At 42.0% G+C, this 21383-nt stretch overlaps 1 protein-coding gene across 2 annotated transcripts in view; it reads left to right on the forward strand.

Moving 5' to 3' along the window:
• The window catches only part of GEMIN8 (gem nuclear organelle associated protein 8), a 47113-nt gene that overhangs the window by 4674 nt on the left and 21056 nt on the right, over nucleotides 1-21383 (forward strand). Inside the window, exons 2-4 of one of the 2 annotated variants that reach the window (XM_070751810.1) lie at nucleotides 1160-1197; nucleotides 2092-2206; nucleotides 8489-8921. In XM_070751810.1, coding sequence (XP_070607911.1) covers nucleotides 2126-2206; nucleotides 8489-8921 — 514 coding nt within the window. In that variant the 5' untranslated portion in view covers nucleotides 1160-1197; nucleotides 2092-2125. The remainder of the gene's footprint in view (nucleotides 1-1159; nucleotides 1198-2091; nucleotides 2207-8488; nucleotides 8922-21383) is intronic. The other variant, XM_070751811.1, reaches the window with a different exon arrangement.

A 21383-nucleotide genomic window follows, 5' to 3' on the forward strand; every position in this document is an offset into this window, starting at 1 on the left:
GCCAAAGGAGGGATTAAAAAAAATGTGAATTACACAAATTAACATATTTTAAATAATTTTAATAATTAAATAGAATTGTCCCACAACAAGTTGTCCCATGGTGAGTTGGCTGCATTGACCATAGTGAGTTGAGTGTGGCAAGTTGGCCATGGCGAGTTGTTCCAATTAATGAAAGGAGAGAGGTGGCTAATTTGTTTGTTTGTTTGTTTGTTTATCAGATTTGTATGCCGCCCCTCTCCGCAGACTCGGGGCGGCTCACAGCAATAATAATACAATGTAAACAAATCTAATATTTAAGTTTAAGTTAATTTAAAACCCCAGCTTAAACTCTGTCTTTGGCTTTTATTGTGTGTGAAGGGTTTTCTTTTGCATCTGCTCAGTATTGGCAATGTTCAAAGTTGTTTGTGACATAAGGATGTTTTCAACTTTGAGATGTTCAAAACGACTGCCACCATAAAACGATTGTGTTAGCTGTTTATGAGACAGATTGGTTTTACAGAATGGGTGGGTTGTTCTTTTAGCTGTGCCATTTACTGGAGAGGGAAAGGGTCAGAGTATTTTAAAGGTCAATGATTGAAGTCACAAAAGGCAATCCTGTTTTTAAAAATATACTGGGAGGAAAAGCATGTTTACATCATATTTTACAAATTTCCAGATAAGCTTTTTGGGCAGTAAGCACCCAAAGATAAAACTATTTTTTTCCTGGAGAACATGAGAAATTGAATATCAACATTGCAATTTTATGGTTGTCTCACCAGAAGTACATTTCACTAAGTTGGTTTGGATTTATCTTGAAGTAAATGTGTTGAACAATTAACAGTAAGAATGAAAAGAATAAAATGGAAAGTGAGAGTGGAATTTTGCCAAACATTTTTCCTGAGGCACTGCAAAACATCTGAAAAGTAATTTGGTATTTTGGAAAGTTTTGTCTAAGAATTTTATATCACTCAAAAATCTTCGCCTCTTGAAAATTAACATATTGCTTCACATGATGAAATTAGAAAGAACTAAATTATCATTTAGTGAACAGAGATTTTTAAAAAGGGCTTTAAAAAATAAAATGCAGCCATAAATGTAATCTCTGGGAATTTAAATGGCTGCTCTTTCATCTTAACTACTCTGTGCTAAATTTTGATTTGAATTTTCTTTTGTCTTTTAGTTCGCAGTTACGACTGATACCTATACCAGTAGACAATGGTAAGTTTTATTTCCTTATAATTGCTAATGTATTTGATTTGTTTCATGTTAGTATATACAGATATGTTTGCAGTTGAATTGCTTTTGAAACCATTTAACATCCATTTGGATGTATAGGTGCTATTGTGCATGGGCAACATTGTCAATGAGTTTCATACTGTAATAAAAAAAGAGGAAAGAATGCAGAATAGTTTAGTAAAAGTTGCTCCATTATTCAACACTTACACATGGTATCAAAACAAATCATTTTACCTTTCAATGTAACTACTGAAATTTATAGACAATTTGATGGGAACTTCAATCAATAGATTTTGGAAAGCGAATGCAGAATCAAAGGTTTAGAAAACAGAATAGTGAATCCTATAATGCCTTTTCTATACCTTTGTACCAGGGGTGAAATTCAATCACCTTGGCTCGGGAGAGACTGTAGGAACAATTTGAATTGATCTGGTAAAAATTGTCCCTGGTTGACCCCACCCACGCCCTGTCCCTGCTTACCTCTTCCAGATGACTGGACTGTAAATCTGACTGAATCTAACTTCAGTGCCCAGATGGCTAGAAACAGATAATAGGACTGCAGAGCACATTATTTCCAGGCTACAGTTCCAACTGGGATGCTCTCAAGCCACCATGTTGATAGAGCCAAGAAGCGAAAGATGAATGGGACTAGAGTAGGCAATACCATTTGCTTCATCAGGAGGTTGTATGAGAGACAAAATAAGCCTCCTCCTCCTCTTCTCCCAACTTGGGGAAAGCAAGTAGATAGATCGAGGGTAAAATTCAGGGTGAAATTTTTCAAAAGTGAAAAGGAGATATACCAATTATTATACACAAAACAATAAAAGAGGTACATAAATACTTAAGAACAATAAGCTCATGTATATTGTTTTGTAGGTCATTAGGGCAAAGAAGTGAGGTCGACTTGGCCATGCCTACCCAACTACCAAGCCACACCCACAGAGCTCACAGTAGCGGAAAAAATTGGATTTCACCCCTGCTTTGTACTGAAGTATGCTTTATCTTCCAGTCAGATTTTGAATATAGAAATTATGGGTATTTTTTTTCCTGAAAAGTTGAGCTCTAAAATTGGATCAAAGTAATAGCCTATTAGATAAGCAGCTTTAAGATGATAAAAGAATTTGGTAAGAACATAAATCTAAGTGATGTGCCGGTGCCTGGAGGCTGTTGGGGCCTGGATGGATGTCGACAAACTCAAACTCAACCCAGACAAGACGGAGTGGCTGTGGGTCCTGCCTCCCAAGGACAATTCCATCTGTCCATCCATTACCCTGGGGGGAGAATCATTGACCCCCTCAGAGAGGGTTCGCAACTTGGGCGTCCTCCTCGATCCACAGCTCACATTAGAGAAACATCTTTCAGCTGTGGCGAGGGGAGCGTTCGCCCAGGTTCGCCTGGTGCATCAGTTGCAACCCTATTTGGACCGGGAGTCACTGCTCACAGTCACTCATGCCCTCATCACCTCGAGGCTCGACTACTGTAACGCTCTTTACATGGGGCTACCTTTGAAAAGTGTTCGGAAACTTCAGATCGTGCAGAATGCAGCTGCGCGAGCAATCATGGGCTTCTCTAAATATGCCCATGTCACACCAACACTCCACAGTCTGCATTGGTTGCCGATCAGTTTCCGGTCACAATTCAAAGTGTTGGTTATGACCTATAAAGCCCTTCATGGCACCGGACCAGATTACCTCAGGGACCGCCTTCTGCCGCATGAATCCCAGCGGCCAGTTAGGTCCCACAGAGTGGGTCTTCTCCGGGTCCCATCAACTAAACAATGCCACTGTGGCGGCCCTGGCCCTCTGGAACCAACTCCCCCCAGAGATTAGAATTGCCCCCACCCTCCTTGCCTTTCGTAAGCTACTTAAAACCCACCTCTGCCACCAGGCATGGGGGAATTAAGACTTCTTCTCCCCCTAGGCCGTTACAATTGTATGCATGGTATGTTTGTATGTATGTTTGGTTTTATATATTAAGGATTTTTAATTTGCTTTTAGTATTGGATTATTATTATATATTGTTCATGATTGTTGTTAGCCGTCCCAAGTTTTCGGAGAGGGGCGGCACATAAATCCAATAAAACTTGAAACTTGAACTAAGTGAAAGGTTTGTATTTTAGCTTTTGAGAGGTAGGAATATATGTGCATATGTTTGCATATGTATATATATAATCCATGCACTCTTCACTGAAAATTATGGGCCAATATTTTCCCCTCATGCTCCTGTTTTGTGGGTAGATAGATGTTTTCCCCGTCTAGTCTTATCACCAAATTCTGTATCTAAAGGAGATAAGAACCTAGAGTTTCACACTCCTGTCCATCACTTTAATCTAATTTAATATATCTGCTTATTGTTGTTCCAGTAGCTCCACACCTAGCAACTTGGGCTTTGCTCTTCATATTTAATTGTATGGTGCTATGAATGTCCACACAGGATGTATGATTGGTAAAATTCATATCCATTCCATAACTACATTAGAAATTAAATAAATGGTTTTTTTGATTATTATAAATAAGTCAAATTATTTTTGCATCCACGTGCACAGAAACATTGTAGGCTTAATATGCTCACCTCTTTCCAACTTGGTACTTTCAATATTTCCTAACCTGAAGCTGTCCATTTGTTCACCTTATAGTAATAAAATTTGTAGAGATCTCTTAGGATGCCAGACTCAAGAAGTTTTTGCTCAGCAGAATCTTAAAAGTAACATTATTGTAATTGTCTTTCATGTTTCTAGTTGTTTTTATTCCTTGTAGCTTCTGTAGAAATACATAGTATAATTTATTTAATATTTAGAAAGGTCAGTATGTTCCTCATAATCATCCTCTCTATGTGTTTATCTTCAAATCAGTTCTGGACTCCTGGCAGTGCTTTGACTTGTCTTTCTTGGCAAGTTGTTTTTGTGATTTGCCATTGTCTTCTTTCGAAGACTGAGAGAGAATGACTGGCCCAGTGTTACCCAGCTGGCTTTGTGTCTAATGTGGATCTAGAACTCAGTAATTTTCTGATGTCTTAACCACTACTTGTTCCATAATCATCCTAGATTAACAAAAAAGGTTTAATGTTAAAATGTTTTAAATACTGAGATTTTATTAACATTCTATTTAAACTTGAAGTTTTCTTAGATCACTTCTAGCCTTTTTTGTTTTCCCTCAAAAAGTTTCGGCTTTGCATCAGAATCACAATACTAACCAGTTGAAACTGTCATTACCGTCTCTCTTTGCAATTAACAACAGCTTTGCAAATCAGCCAGCTGTGTGTTTTTTTCTCAGTGAAGTTGCCATCAAAATAAGCTTGAAGAAAAACATTTAAGATTTTGCACTTGAGCAAGAAAATTTAATTGATTTCCTTTACTGGAATTGTCAGGTTTTTTTACCGGTTGAACTAACCCATTCCATACAAATAAAATAAAAATAGAATAAAAGTGGGGGTTTTGTGGAAATTTGTGATTGTGTGCACTTGATCAGGAAAAAAATATTTTAATTTTATTTAGAATCTTTTTAAAAATTCTGATAAAATGCACACAGCTACAAATTCTCAGGTCCTAAAAATATCCTAGTAGCAACTGTTAGCATATGCAAATCTACAAGTTAGAATAAAATAACCTGCATGTGCTATAAACTTGTGGTGATGGAGGTTTGCATCTGAAGGATGCTTGGTTAAAGAAGATTAAGTTAGGATATCAGGCAAAGCATTAGACTAATGGATTTTTTTCATGCTGGTGCTAAATTCTGATATTTGCATCCAAAAGATGTTATGCTAAATATAAACTTGAATTCTAAGTTTTAGGTTTTTTATCTGGGGTTTTTTTTGGGGGGGGGTGCTTTTAAGTAAGTAGAAACAAAAAAAGTATTTGCGTATAACATTAACAAGGAGGAAAAGTTGTATGCAAAATAGCTAATCTTTGGAGCAATTTGTTCTTGTCCTTGCAAATTGTGTCTTCAAAAGGCTATTGTGTAGTCCTGGGCGATTAAAATAATGGGAATGTTGCCATTAACTTCAGCGGCATAAAGACTGAATCCATTGTCAAGTTTCCTCCCCCTCTCCCAAAATAAAGCTTTTCAGAGAAGTTTGAAGGTGGAGAAGAAACTTGTATTCAAATGCATCTGACAAACAGTATGTCCTACTGGTCCCTGGGAACCAGAAAGTGAAACTAGCCATAAACAAAAGAAGATTGACCTCTTGAGATTCATTTGTTAAAACTGAATACTAAGAATAAATACATTTAAGCTTCCAGAATCTATGTATTCTTAAACGCTTAGGCTAAAACTGCACTTTTAGAAATCAGCCTTGTCAACTTTTGGGATTTGGTGACCAAGAGATATTCATGATACAGAACGTTAGTTGATTGCATAGTGTTTAACTTTTCCCCCCATTGAAATAAAAATATTTTTTTCACTCTTAAAAGTGAAATAAAAGATTCCATAGTGCTGAATGAAATGCAGCTCTCTTGACTATAATTATAGTGGGTTTTACATAATGGAGGGCACTTTTGAACATACATGCAAATATGCATGTGACTACATTTTCTGGACAAGCAGTTGCAATATTTTTTCTTCAAAGAATAGTTAGCGCAGGCAGACGGATACTCATTTAGAAGTCCAAGATTCTATATATTACATCATCTGTAATATAGCTGTATATTACATAAGGTAGCTGTTTTCAGCAGCTTCATATTTCAAATCCCTTTAGATACAACTTTTGCCTGCTACTGCTTTGCTATTTCATTGACCTTTTGTGATATAAGAAATTGGAGTGTTCTCCAGAGTAATGAAATACGGTACTTATTGTTGTATGGAGTATCTTGGTTATTGGATGTGCCAGTTGGTTCTCTAGATCAGTGTTTTTCAACCAGTGTGCCGCGGCACACTAGTGTGCCGTGAGACATGGTCAGGTGTGCCGCGAAGCTCAGCAAGAGAAAGAAAGAGAGAGAAAGAAAGCAAGAGAGAAAGAGAGAGAGAAAGCAAGAGAGAGAGAGAGAAAGAAAGAGAAAGCAAGAGAGAAAGAGAGGCAGGTAAGGAGGGAGATAGAAAGAGCAAAAAAGAGAGGAAGGAAGGGAGAAAGAAAGAGGGATGGAGAGGAAGGAAGGGAGAGAAAGAGAAATAGAGCGAAAGGGAGGAAGAGAGAGAGAGAGAGAAAATTTTTGTCCAAACTTTTTTTAGCCCCCCCCCCCACTTCTCCCCCCCTCAATGTGCCCCATGATTTTGTATATGTAAAAAATGTGCCACAGCTCAAAAAAGGTTGAAAATCACTGCTCTAGATCCTCAGACATTTTAAACTTGACAACCAAAAGTTGTCAAAAGTCAATGTGAAAAGAATCTGCCAAAGGACCAGGAAAGAGCAGAAAGCAAACTGGATGTCAGCACCAGCCAAGGAAAAGAAGCCAAAGCCAAGAGAGATAATTTCTCAAGAAAGAACTTAACAAGGTTTCAGAGAACCGTTGGGAAGACTTAGAACAATATTCAAACAACATTTATAAAATCATCAGAGCAAGTTGTACTGGATTTATGACCACAATTGAGCCCAAAATTTCTGTTGGTTAGTGAGATATTTTTTAAGTGAATTTTGACTCATTTTACAACCTTTCTTTCTACAGTTGTTGAGTGAATCACTGCAGTTGTTAAGTTAATGACACAGTTGAGTGAATCTGGCTTCCTCGTTGACTGCTTGTCAGAAGGTTGCAAAAGGTGATCACCTGAACCCTGTACACTGCAACGGTCATAAAAATGAGTCAGCTGCCAAACGTCTGAAATTTAATAAGACTTGGGGTGCAGCAACAGTCATAAGAATGAAAAATGGTCATAGGTCACTTTTTTCAATGTTGTCGTAATTTTGAATAGTCATTAAATTAATTATTGTAAGTTGAGGACTATCTGTAAAGAAAATGGAAACACATGGAAAAAACAAGAAGTCTTCCCAAAGACCTCTGAATTCAGAAAAAAAAATCAACCTCAAATTGGCATGTTAAAGATGGACAGAGAGTAGTTGATTTAAAGCCGCCCCAAGTCTACGGAGAGGGGCGGCATACAAATCTAATAAATAAAAAAATAGAGTAATAAAAAGTAAAGAAGATTTTTAAAATTCCTCTCTGGTCATTCATATTCCTACCAACTATGGATTATCATTAACAGACCCTAATAAATAAAATAAAGTAAAATGAAAAATGAAATAAAAGCAAAAATAATAAAAATAAAAATGTTAGAGAAGTAACCCAGGGCTGCTGATTATCCCAGAGGAGTCTTGCGCTCCCAGCTCAGCAGTGTGCCATGCTCCTGGGGCACCAACAGCAGGGTCAGCCATGTCCCTAGGACACAGCATTTCTTCTACTACCCAGCAAATTGTTGCCAACAAATACCCACCTGCTTGAAATTCGCCACATCCCTAGGTCATGGCCTTCCTTCAATTTCAAACCATTCTGGAAGCAGACCATCTTCTCTCTCTCTCTCTCTCTCTCTCTCTCTCTCTCTCTCTCTCTCTCTCTCTCTCTCTTCTCTATGTATGTATGTATGTATGTATGTATGTATGTATGTATGTATGTATACACACATAGCACTTGGAAGGCCATGGCTTCCTACAGCACTCTGCCAGCATAAATGGAGCTCAGAAATGACACGCTTGCCCCCTCCCTCCCCAAGCTCCAATTTTGGCTGCCATGATTCCAATAGCACTCTGCCAACTGCCACCAGTTTGTAGATCACCGCCTGGGCAGGGCAAGGCTCCTGCAGGCCAACCTTTAGATGTTTCTAATGTGGGCCCGCAGGCCAAATATAAGCACTCTGATGTCCGGATCTAGTTTGCGGGCCTTGCGTTTGATACCTCTGCTCTAATGGAACCATTCTATTCTGATCACTTTCTATTCTTTTTTTCATCTTTATTTCCCTCCCTCTCTTTCTTCCTTCCTAAATATCGGGTGAACTGGTAGCTTCTCTATTTTTGATGGTCCTAAAAGCTATTATAGACATAAATATATGTAGGAGCAGCAATAATGTATTCATGATTATCATTGTTAGAATGTCTCTAGGTACATCCCATTTATAGTGGTAATCTATTTAATGATATATTTAAAAATGAGTCTGATTAATAGTTTTGGAATAGGGTAGGAGAAGAGAGAACATTTATCTGTGTATTTCCAATTCTTTTATGTTTTGCATGTGGTGTAGTAAAGTAATATGCTATGACATGCTACAACAAATATTTGTTTTCCACATAGGACTCTTACACACATTATATAGAAATGAAATCTTACACTCCTGAACTTTGTTTTCCTTTTTAGGCAAATTTTTTAAATCATGACATAGGACCATGGTATTTTCAAAAAATGTATGCAAGATATTGGAAACATTACAATGAAGCTATGGAGTGGATGTATAGACATAAAAACGCTTATAGGAAAGCTATGGAATTATTATATAATCCATCACTTCATCCTTCCAAACAAGATCAACGTTATTCTGACTGGGATGAAAATGTTCCAGGGAGAAGTGCTCCATCTTCTTTTTCCACCTCAGACAACAAACCACGGTATCCTCCAAGACCTCAGGATGACCTGCGTTATTTTAGAAAAAGGAGAGCAGCAGAGAAAGATTCTGAAACAGATTCAGAATCTGAAGGTGAAGAGGACATAGAATGTGACCTCGACAACATGGAAATCACAGAAGAGCTCCGTCACTATTTTGAGCAGACCGAGAGACATCAGGAAGAACTACGTGAGTGTGTTCTCTTCTTTTATTCTTCATATAAGCATGGCTTATCCCTTCTTTTCACGTCCATGTGTGGATTCCATCCGTTGTCTGAGAAGCTCAGCCTGGAAATCTTGTAGATGGGATTTTCCTTGTGAGCTCTTCACAAATCAGGGACCAGTAAGCTCAAAGACTGGTAATTTGCAGTCGAAGTGTCAATGTCTCTAGACAAAATTGCAAAATATTTTTCAAGCTGCTTTGGAATGAAACAGATAATGAAAAAAGGTGGTGATGGTTTATCTGAGCCACTTAAATTTGGATATAAATACCTTACAGTATCACTCAATACATTACAATTCAAACAGCCAATTTTGGCTAGTGATTATCAATATTAGTTCATAATCAGCAATGGTTCTGTACGGGGGGATATACAAGTATGGGACATAAAGACTTTAGGAAATTGTAAACTTTTCTCTTAAAATGAGAAAATCATGTGCAATATAGTAGGCAAGCTTCAATCTTCAGCTATTTATGATCAAGTCAGACTTAGTTATTCTTGGTCAAGTCAGAAAAGTAAAACTGGTGTTTCTCCACTCTTTCCCCTTAATTTTCTCAGGCATTTTTCATTCAGAAGTTGATGAGAGAAATATTACTTTACAGTTTTATATAACTTGGACTTCAAATTCTCTTAGATTCCATTAAATAAAAGATAAGAGCTAAGCTTACATTGATTTTTCAAATTTGGCCATGAGGCATAGCAAAAAACCATTTATATACAGCTATGAAACCTGTGCTTATTAGCTATTCAATCTGCTAATAATTTGAGTCCCAAATATTTTGGTAAAATGTCATTTAACCAAGCTAGTTTTCTTCTGACTACTTCTCTTGAGCATACAGATGAAACTCGAAAAATTAGAATATCATGCAAACATTCATTTATTTCAGTCATGTAGCTTAAAAGCTGAAACTTAATATATGAGAGATTTTCATAACATGCAAGCCAAGATAGTTGAAGCCGTGATTTGTCATAATTACGATGATTATGGGGTACAGCTCATGAAAACCTCAAATCCCCCATCTCAGAAAATTAGAATATTACATGCAATCAATTAAAAAAGGATTGTACATAGAACAATATCAGACTTCTGAAAAGTATAAGAATACATATGTACTCAGTACTTCATTTGGGCCTCTTTTGCAGCAATTACTGCCTCAATGTGGTGTGGCATGGGTGCTATCAGCCTGTGGCACTGCTGAGGTGTTATGGAAGACCAGGACACTTCAATAGCGGCCTTCAGCTCTTCTGCATTGTTCCGTGTCATGTCTCTCATCTTTCTCTTGGCAATGCCCCATAGATATGGGTGTCAGGTCAGGTGAGTTTGCTGGCCAATAAAGGACAGTAATCCCATGGTCATTGAAGCAGGTTTTGGTGCTTTAGGTAGTGTGGGCAGGTGACAAGTCCTGCTAGAAAATGTAAGTCACTAACCCCCTAATGCTCGTATGCAGATGGAAGCACAAAGCACTCCAAAATCTCCCGGTAGACAGCTGTGTTGACCCTGGACTTAATGAAGCATAGTGGATGAATACCAGCAGATGACATTGCTCCCCAAATCAACACAGACTGTAGAAACCTTTGCATCTTATTTGGAAACCAAGGACCCAGAGTATGGAGGAAGAATGGAGAGGCACACACCGCAAGATGCTTGAGGTCCAGTGTAATGTTTCCACAGTCTGTATTGATTTGGGGAGCCATATACACAAATATTTATAGCCATATTAATATAGAATTTGTAAAGTCTTGTGCTTTGTGTGGATTTGGTTTCTGTGGCAAGAGAAATAATCTGCAAAGCAATGTTACAGTTTGTTCTTCTAAACAATTTATCGAAACATTTTTAAAAAGCACTTTTCTGAACTTTACAGAATGCTATTGTTTAAAATTAATATCAATTTCATTTTTAATATTTTAGTAGATTATTAGAATGGTCCAGAGGAAATTCCTAGTTACAATATATTGCTAAAGCCTGGAGGAAAGTCATGACTAATGTATCATACAGATCAGCCATTTACTTTCTCTTTCTTTGATTTAATCCAACAGAGTAGATTTCAATGCATCTTTATCCTTCAAGTATTTGTTATGCAGTAGAGGAAGTTTCTCTCTCCCTCTCTTTCTCTCCCCCCCCCCCCCGCACCAATAATGCAACTTTTACTTGAGAAGAAAAGGTTTTACACAAATTAAAAGCATCTTCTTCCTTAAGTAATCTTTTTTTTAGAGTGTCTTGGATTTGAAAGTCCTTTTATAGCTTTCTTTTTGATTGGCTCAATTCACAGACTAAATAAAATTATTTCTCCCTTGTGAGCTTTACACTGAAGCACTTAGAGTTTTATACTGAGGCACTCACAGCGCAAAGCCTTTTTTCTAGAATAGGATAATCTGTCCCTCAATAAGAATCCCAAATGTTGTTGTACCAAATAAAAATAAATACAGGTAGTCCTCTACTTAGGATCATACTTGATCTCAATACTTATGTTGTTAAATTTGTTAGGCAAAACAAATTTAGTCCATTTTACGTCTTACCACATTTGTTATGTGAATCACTGAAGTTGATAAATTAATAACATGGTTGTTAAGTGAAGTTGGCTTCTATTTAGTGATGGGCGAACCCAATGGTGTTCGGGTTTGGCAAGTTCAGATGAACTTTATGCAAAATTCGGCCGAACCTGAACCTGAACGGGGAATCCCACCAAGAGATTCCGGGGGCGGAGCTTTGACGTCACGTATACTGGCAGGTTGCTAAGGACGCCAAGGTGATCACTTCCTGGATTCCATGGAATCCAGGAAGTGATCACCTTGGCGTCCTTAGCAACCTGTCAGTGACGTCAAAGCTCAGAACGCCGAACGTGACCCCAAACTTTGCCCAAAGTTTCAAAAAATTTTGGGTTCGTGTTTGGCATACCGAACACTGCAAAATTCAATACGGACCCGAATTGTGCGGGTTCGGTTCACCCATCACTACTTCTATTGCCTTTGCTTGTCAGAAATTGCAAAACTTTATAATATGACCCTGGGACACTGCAGCTATCATAAATATGAACCAGTTATCAAACATCCAAATGTAAATCATGTGAACATGGGTATAATGCTGCCATGATCATAAGTGTGAAAAATGGTCATGTCACTTTTTTTCAGTGCCGTTGAGGACTACCTGTACAATTTGGGAAAGAACATCTATCCATCTTTCCAATTTTGCCAACGGAGAAGAGTTATATTTAATTTCTCAGAGCTATTGATTTTGTAATTGACTGTTTTCATCTGAACAAATTTCAAGATAAAATTTGATTAAACTAAATGCTATTAGTGCATTAACTTCATTTCATCATTCCCCCTCTGCAGAAAATCTTTGGAGCATATATGTTGAGGAAGCTAAACGTTGTTTTCTTTAAATGTCAGCATATTATATGCCGTTATTAAATCCTGTATCAAAGTCTATGGCTATGCAAATGGCTGGCTTTTTAAATTTAGGGATAAAGCTGGGGGGAAATGGGGTTGAGGAGTAACCAGATCTTACAACTCCTCCTACCAACTCCTCATACCTATGACTGTTTAATGCTTCCCCTTACAGATTTTATTTTATTTTATTTATTTGTCAAACAGTACAAGTAGAAAATACAAGTATGAACATAAACATGAACAAAGGAAGTAAATACAGATAAATTGGGACAGTAAGACAGGGACAGTAGGCACACTGGTGCGCTTATGTATGCTTTTGGCTTCCTCATCAAATTCCTCAGTCCAAATTTCTAAAGATTCCCTAGAGGATAAACCAACTTTTCCCTTACATCGAAGGAAGAGTCCAAGATGGGTTGTTCTAGCCCCATAGCTCTATGGACTGGGTTGAATTTTCTGTGGATCCGTCTCCCTGGTGATGTTCCCCAGTCATTCAATCCAGTCCTCAGCTCATGCACATTTTTTCTTTAGCTCCTGGAATTTAAATTTGTTTCTTCCTTCCTGGACTTGTGGTAGTCTTTTATTTTCCTTTCATTTCCTTGGACGACATTTATTTTCTCTAAGAAAGCGACTACAGCATGGAACTGTGAGTGTTAACTCACTCTGCCTTCAGGCGCCCGAGCAGCCGCTCTCCTGCCTGACATTTGCTGGCTGTAGAGAGGGTTGTGGAACAGGCCTGTTAATAATACCTTGACCCTGCTCGGTTTTTTTGCATGGCCCAGCTTCAGCTTCTTGGTGCTGGCTTCTGTATTGCTCCCCTGATCTCAGCCAGCATTATTTCTGCTGGCGTTATTTAGCAGCATGAGAACAGATTGGAACGATATAGAGCGCTTTGCAGATATCAAGGCAAAAGCTCCAATTACTTGGTTGATTTTGCCGCACAACCTTGCCTTGCTGGCAAGCTCCTAGTTGCAAGTATTGTCTGATCGCATGCCAGACCCCTCCAATGGCTGCCGCTACCTTATCAGCGGGCTCATCACTCACCAAGATTCAAATCCCATTGGAAGTGTTTCTGTCCCACAGTTGGTAGATATCAGGAACCATCGCAAAGGGCTGCTATTTCCACAAGCTGTGAGACTGTTGGTGACTTCTGACACAAGCCTTTTTGGCTCCAGGTTAGCCCAGTGCAGGTAGTCTCCCTCAGAGCCCCAGCGCAACATCAACTCCAGGGGGGGTTGCACAGCCATCACGTCTTCTTTCTGACAGACAACATGGCCACAAAAGCTCACGTGAATTGTCAGAGGGGGACTTCTCGAGGCCACTCATGAACAATTGTACACATGCTGGTGGGTGGAGTGTCACCTGTTGTCACAGAGAGTGGAACATATAGTTGGATCTCCAAACACCACAGTGGACTGGCTGAGTTGAACCCAGGTGGACTAGTTGAAGTGGTGGCTGGTGTCAAGTCTCTTCAAGGACCTGTCCCAGAGTTTCAGCCAGCCTCTGGTGGACATGTTTGCCTCTCTTGACAATGCACACCTTCCCCGTTACCTTTGCAGATTCCCGTCACCAGGGGTTGAGGGAATGGATGCCCTCAGGTGTCCCTGGCCCAGGGGAATCCTTTATGCTTTTCTGCCCTTGCCCCTGATTCCAGCCATGATCTGGAAACTACTGTAAGACCGTGCAGAGTTACTGTTGGTGGCTCCCCACTGGCCCATCCACCTGTGGTTTGCTGACCTTGCTACCTCTCAATTGCCCCACCTGGAAAATCCCTCTGGATTGGGTTTCCTTCACCAAGTGGCCATTCAGCATCCGTACCCCCAGTGGCTCCAGCTAGTTGTTTAGAGGTTGAGGAAGCCTCCTAGTCTGGGAGCAATTCATCCAGAAGATGCAGGTGGCCAGGCAACCTTCCATCATGTGAATTTATGAGGCAATTTATGAGGATCTTTTCTATCTGGTGCAGTGAGCACCAGTTGGATCCTTGTGGGATGGCGGTTAAACATGTCCTAGAATTCCTTCAAGGTAGTCTCGAAAAGGACCTTTCTACCAGCATGTTGCTGCGGCAAGTCATTGCCTTGGCTTCAGTATGGGACGCTGCAGACCATGCTTCCCTGGCCCATCATCCTCGGGTCCGCCTTTTTCTGCAGGGGGCCTTTAATCTATTGCCCCTGTCCATTCACCACTAGCCCACCTGGAATTTTGCCATTGCAGGCTCTGACCAAGCCTTTGCGTGGGAGGTTGGCCTATGACTTTTATGTGAGACAAATCTCGGAGCTGGCGACATTGTCAACACACAAGTATCTTTGCATCTTTCATGTGGACAGGGTGGTTCTGCGGCTGGATCCTGTGTTCCTGCCCAAGGTCAACTCCATCCTCTTTCATGCCAAGGAGTTGATTTTACCTAACTTCTTTCGAGAACCACACTATGAATTGGAGATCTGGTGGCACACTCTGGATGTGTGGAGGGCTCTTCACATCTACATCTGCAGAACTACCCCCCACAGGAAGACGGAGGCCTTGTTTGTGTTGTTTTGTCCTTCGTAGCTTGGTCACAAGATTTAACCTTCCATGGTCAATAGGTGGTTTCTGGCCTGCATTGCTAATGTGTACGAGTCACAGTCTATTCCCATGCCTCAAGGTATGGCAGCGCACTCTACCAGGAGTGAGACTACCACGGCTGCCTGGACTACGTAGGCTAACATCGAGATCAGTCTCTCCTTTCATCCATCACTTTGCCTCTGCTGACACGGCAATTAGCAGAAAAGTGCTACAGCAGGTGCATGAGGCACCAAGGATCCATGAATAGCATTTACTACCCTCCTGGATTCCTTACTTTGGTATCTCCCATTTTGGACTCTTCCTTCAATGTGAGGGAAAAGGGATGTTGGTTCTTACCTGATACAGTGGTACCTCTACTTACAAACTTAATTCGTTCCATAAACAGGTTCTTAAGTAGAAAAGTTTGTAAGAAGAAGCATTTTTCCCATAGGAATCAAGGTAAAAGCAAATAATGCGTACAATTGGGAAAACCACAGGGAGGGTGGAGGCCTCTTTTTCCTCCCAGGAGATTCCTAGAGAGGCCCCACAGAGTCTTTTCCGGCCCTGTTTCCTCCCAGGAGATTCCTAGAGAGGTTCACAGAGGCTTCTCCCCATCTTTTCCGGCCCTGTTTCCTCCCAGGAAGTTCATAGAGAGGCCCCACAGAGGCTTCTCCCTGCCTTTTCTGGTTACAGTTTCGTAGGCTCAGGTTTATAAGTGGAAAATGGTTCTTGAGAAGAGACAAAAAAAATCTTGAACACCTGGTTCTTATCTAGAAAAGTTTGTAAGTAGAGGCGTTCTTAGGTAGAGGCACCAATGTACGTCTTTTTTCCAAGAATTGAAGGAATAGTCCAGTCCCACCCTTAAGTCTGGTTTTGGCCAGCTGCGAGGGACCTGTGGTGTTGCGTATTTCTGCAGCTATCTCAGGCTTTATCTGGCCACAGTTCGTGGTTTTTACTGGGAGTTTGGGCTATTCATTTCAAACTTATTGTAATGACTGAGGAATGTCACTAGGGAAGCAGATCCTCAGAAAATTGAAACCAGTCCATAGAGCTATGGGGATAGAACAACCCATTCTGGACTCTTCCTTCAATTGTTCAAAAAGGGGCATATCAGATAAGAACCAACACTCCTTCTCTTTCCTGCTTGCTCTTTTAAATCCAGAATTCAGACACATTTATTGGTTGATAGCATATCACAGTGCAATATTTAAAGTATCTTGTGAAATGGGGAGAGAAATAAAGGGTGTATGTAGTAAATATCTCCTCCCACTTGACCAAATAGAGTTTAAAGCTGGATAGATGACACGACCACATAAGCAACCCTATTTCTTAATCTCATCAACTTTCATATGGTCAACTTGGAAGTATGAAGATTGAACATATACTATATTGAACATATACTATATTGAACATATACTATATCTCAGTTTATTATAAAGCATGGTCCCAATTCACATGGAGAGTGGTAGTTTATTCAAATACAAAGAAACTTATTTTCAGCTGAATACATGGAGATAGAAGGGGGGAGAAAGGACAGGATTTGCAACTTGTTCTTTATCCAGTCAGTGTATGCAAAGGGCCCAGCTTGCCTAGAATAGCTCCTTGATGGTTTAGTGTTAGAATAGATCTATCATCTTGATTTATGATAACAGTTCTGGTGCCCAGGGGAAGAGCAGTTACCGCAGGCATGAATGTCTGACTAAAATGATGCCCAGGCTCTGTTAAAGACATGGTGGGGAAACTCTAGTACTCCTTAAGCCCACTAACAGCTGTGGGGAAAAGTACATATAATTCTAGACTGCATCAATAGAAGTATAGTTCCTTTCTTTTCTAGGTTGATCAAACTGCTCTGGAATATTGTATCCAGTACCACGTTTTAGAAAAGACACGGAGAGGTTGGAATATGTCTAGAGGAAATCAAAGGTCCCAGAAGAATAAATGTATATAAGAATAGTTGGAGGCACTGAATATGTTTAGTCAGAAGATTGGAATAGGAGCAGGGTTGGGCTACTGCCCGGACAGTGGGGGAATGCAGTGGGGTAGTGAAAATGGAGCTCCACCCCAGAGCATCCAATTTGCACTGAAAGGTGTTGAAAGAAAATGCAGGGCGCCCTGCATAAGCCACGCCCACTGTGTGGTAGTAAACACTTTGGTAGCCCTTATGAATGGGAAGCATGATAAATCTCTTCAGAGAAAGAAGGACTGTCGAATAGAAGTTGTGACAGTTCTGTTCGGGGTTTTTCCAAAAACAGTAGTCTTAAATTACAATTTAATTATAGATTTAATTGCAGATCTAATTGAGGATTTATTGGACATTGGGAACAAAATTATAACAATGAACTCTATTCAGCAGTGGAAATGTCTTTCTTTAAAGATGGCAGAGTTTTTTATTGGAGGCTGGAACTCTTCTCTGTCTCAGATACATAGTTCTGCATTCTAGATGTTCTCCAAGGTTTCTTCCATTCTAGGATTTTATGCAGTATTCACAGTTTGCCTATTTTGCATTTCAAAATAAGGGTAAAATACCAACCATTACCACCTAATTTTTAATGCTAAACTTTTAGACCTTCAGCACTTAAGATTATTTCTAAAAACTGTCAATTTTATGAAACTCTGTCTCTATTTTAACATTTTAATAAGGACGAGATTGCCTTCACCTGCTCCTGCCTGTGTAGGTCCATTCTCCCCTCACAATTTTTTATTTCCATTTCTCTTAATGCCATCTTTTTATAATTCATATCATGTGCCATGTTCCAAATGGCCCAAAACTAGCTGTGGGAACAGTGCATAGCTCAACACATATAATATGCCAAATTAGTAGCTGACTTGTACAATAAATGTTCTAGTTTCTGGTAGAAATTTAGTAATTACAAATAACTCTTATTTAATGCATCATTTCATGAATAAAGCAACTCCGTTTATTTCTCTGCTCTCCTGTACTTCAAACACATTCCATACAGCACTAGGTCCGTTATCTCTCTCTTAGCCGCATTTCTCACATTCCTCTTCCTGCTTCACTTAAACAAGATTTATTTTCCTAACCACATAACTTTGAAAAACAGCAGCACTGACTGAATACAATACAAAATACTTTGGCTTACTTTAGCGTGGCAAAAACACATCCATTATTCTTTCCAGCAACGTTGAAACTCCACCCTTTTTCTCCACTGACCCCCTGACGTGCCAAATACCTCACTACAATTATTTAACCCATTCCTCTCCTTAATATCTTCTTCCAGACCTCTGCTCTCTACGTTTCTGGACCCTTCTGAATTTAGGGTTAACCCAGCGAGCATCTGATTCTCCCTCACTAGATCCTAAACTCATAGCCCCATCCTGTGGCTGGCCTCCTACCTGTTCTACTACCTGTAACCCCGGGGGCCCCACTACTTCATAAACACTATCTGAATCCATCCTCAATATCTTCATCATCCTCCAACTGATCAGGAGTATGTACAACAATAAACAGTTATGATTCTCAGGTAAAGAGAACATAGTGATTCATTCCTATTCCCTCCAAGAATAGCGCTGGTGGTCTTCATCCCCCGGCGCCTTTTGCTGGAGGCCCGGGAGACACTGGCACTCGGCGGAGCCGCCATCTTGGTTTTCGGCCGAGATCTCGCGAGACTTCGCGAGATCTCGGCCGATGATCAGGCCAGAGTGGCCTGATCAGTGACGTGTCCGGGCGGGGCCTGCCAGCCCTATAAAAGGGCTGGCAGGCTCGGATTTGGCCTTTTCGCCCAGACATCGTGCAGCAGACACTCGGCTGGGTGTCTGCGGCAGCAAGCGAGCGGCCATTTTGTGTGGCCTCATGGCGGGCCGCCATTTTGGGAGCCTTTTGGGAGCCTTTGGCAGTTCTGTGGTCGGGCGGGAGGCCCCTTTTTTGCTAATTCTCTGCCTTGCAAGGCAGAGCCCACCAGAGCAAGTCCTCCTCGGGACCGAAGAGGACCCCCCCCCCGGGAGGGTGGGGGTTGTGGGATTGCCCTAAGAGGAGGTGTTTGCAGGGCGCAAGGGCCCAATAGCCTCAGGTTCGGCGAGGCCTCCTGGGAGTGGGGTGACTGGCACTGTATCTCCTCGGGACCGAGGAGAGCAATACCCGCCCTGGGCCTAATTTCCCCTTGGGTGGGCAAAGGCTTTTGTCTTACAGGCCCCCTTTTTTTGTAGGAGGAAGGGCGCCCCCCTCCCCCTTTTTAGGTTTGGGGTTTTTGGGCTTGGGCCATTCGGCTCCAGCTTTATTATTAGTAAACAGTAATAATAATTAGGTAAATGGCCCCAAAAAAGCAGAGGGCTACAGCTCCATCGGCTCAGCCTGTAGCAAGGCCTAGGAGGGCGCTTAGGCCCTCGGCCCGGGCTCGAGCGAGCCAGGGGGAGCCTCAGAGTGGGGCCCCGATGGGGGGGAGGGGGTTCATGCCCCCTGTTACCGATAATAATATGTTATCTCTTTCTTGGGCCAGGGTCCTCGAAAGACTGGACGACCTTGAGCATTGGCGGTCTGGGTCCGGCCCAGGAGGTGCCTGCACATCAGCGCCTGTGGCCCTTGGGAAGATTCAACGGCCCAGGCCGTGCAGATGGCCCAGCCCGTCCAGATGGCCCAGCCTGGGCAGATGGCGGCGTTCCCGGGCCCCGCAGGAATGGTGCCCCCATGGATGGCTTCTACCCCCTTGGGGGCAGGTGAGATCGCACCACACCTAGCATCCTCGCCGCTCCTCCCTCTGCCCGGACAGGTCTTTGTTCCACCGGGTTTTGGGAGTGGGGTCAACTTTCTAGGTACACCTGCGGGCACCTGTAGCCAGGTTTGGACCCCGCCAGCTCCGGCTGCGATTTCTCAGGCCCCTGTGACGGCTTTTCTGTCGGGGCCAGGGGTGTCAGGGGCGGGGGTCGCCACGGTTTGGGACCCTTTTGCCAGTATTAGGGCGGGGGCCATCCCGTGTGGGCTGCCAGCTATGCCCCTAGGGTTTCACTTACATCCCTCAGTTAAGGAAACCATCTGGAAAGGGAATATGTATACCTTTTCTCCATCCTGAATAGGGAGGTCCCAAAAAAAGATAAGGAAGGGGAGGCACAGGGTGAGAAGCCTAAAAGGCGAAAGTCAGTAAGTGCTTCAGCTCTTGGCTGTACGCTTATCTGACTTACGCCACCATAGTGCTCCAGAGGCAGCCTGCTAGGGCTGCCTCAATGCTTAAATACATCGATCTGTTAGCCCGTGCTCATTTCGAGTACAAGGGCTCAATTTGGAGGCACTATGATAAGGCTTTTAGGATGCGGGTAGCATTTGATCCCACTCTCCCCTGGGACATGGTAGTTCCCGATTTGTGGTTTCAAGCAACCTACATGTCTGGGAAAGAGGGCTGTGATCGCACGGATAGTGGGCACTTTATGGAAGAGGAGTCCCCAGCGTCCACCCCAGCTAAGGCCACCACGGGGGGTGCAGCAAAGGGAGCCACTCCCCCATGTCATGAATTCTCTGGCTTGTTTTCGCCCCTTTTGCAAGTTCAGGCATGCTTGTGGGAACTGTGGGGGTACCCACGCCGCTTCAGTGTGTCCCAGGCCCAAAAAGGGGAAGGACAAGAAGGGAAGGGGTCAGGCTAAACAACCCCCACCCACTGGGGGAAAAGGGGCCCAGCCCAATTAATCTTCCAGTGCTCAGGGATTGGCTGAAGAATTATCACCCTCGCTCGAGAGCGGCTGCTCTCCTGCAAGGTTTCTCTGAGGGATTTAGGATCCCTTATGTGGGGATAAGGAAAGCCTTCATGTCCAACAACCTCAGGTCGGTTGTGGGACATGAAGACATCGTTAGGGCAAAAATACAAAAGGAGGTGGCCAAGGGCAGGGTTCTGGGTCCGTTTCCAGTGCCGCCCTCCCCAACTCTAAGGGTTTCCCCTTTAGGTGTGGCCCCCAAAAAGGCGAGTGGTGAATTTAGGTTAATTCACCACCTGTCTTTTCCAAAAGGGGTATCAGTGAATGATTTCATTCCTGATGAACTTTGTTCGGTCCGCTATGCATCTTTTGACGCAGCGGTGGCCATGGTGAGGAAGTGTGGGGTTGGAGCCCTTATGGGTAAATGCGACATTAAGTCGGCATTCCGGCTCCTCCCCATACACCCAGACGACTTCGAGCTCTTGGGCTTCCACTCCGAAGGTGGTTTTTATGTGGATAGAGCATTGCCAATGGGATGCTCTGTTTCCTGCTCTCTTTTTGAGAGTTTTAGCACCTTCTTGGAGTGGGTGCTCAGGAGGCGCAGTGGTCTGGGTTCGGTCGTTCACTACCTCGACGATTTCTTGTTGGCGGGGCCTGCGCGTTCAGAGCAATGTTTTGCTCTAATGCGGGACTTCGAAGCCCTTTGCGCTCAATTGGGGGTGCCTTTAGCCCCAGAGAAGACCGAGGGCCCTGCTACCAAGATTACCTTTCTTGGTATTGAATTGGACTCGGAGGAGCAATCTTCTAGATTGCCCCTAGATAAATTAGTTAAGATACGAGGTAAGCTTGATTTATTGTTGGGTTGCCGG

The sequence above is a fragment of the Erythrolamprus reginae genome, chromosome 4 (genome assembly GCF_031021105.1).
Source record: "Erythrolamprus reginae isolate rEryReg1 chromosome 4, rEryReg1.hap1, whole genome shotgun sequence".
Lineage (NCBI taxonomy): Eukaryota > Metazoa > Chordata > Lepidosauria > Squamata > Dipsadidae > Erythrolamprus > Erythrolamprus reginae.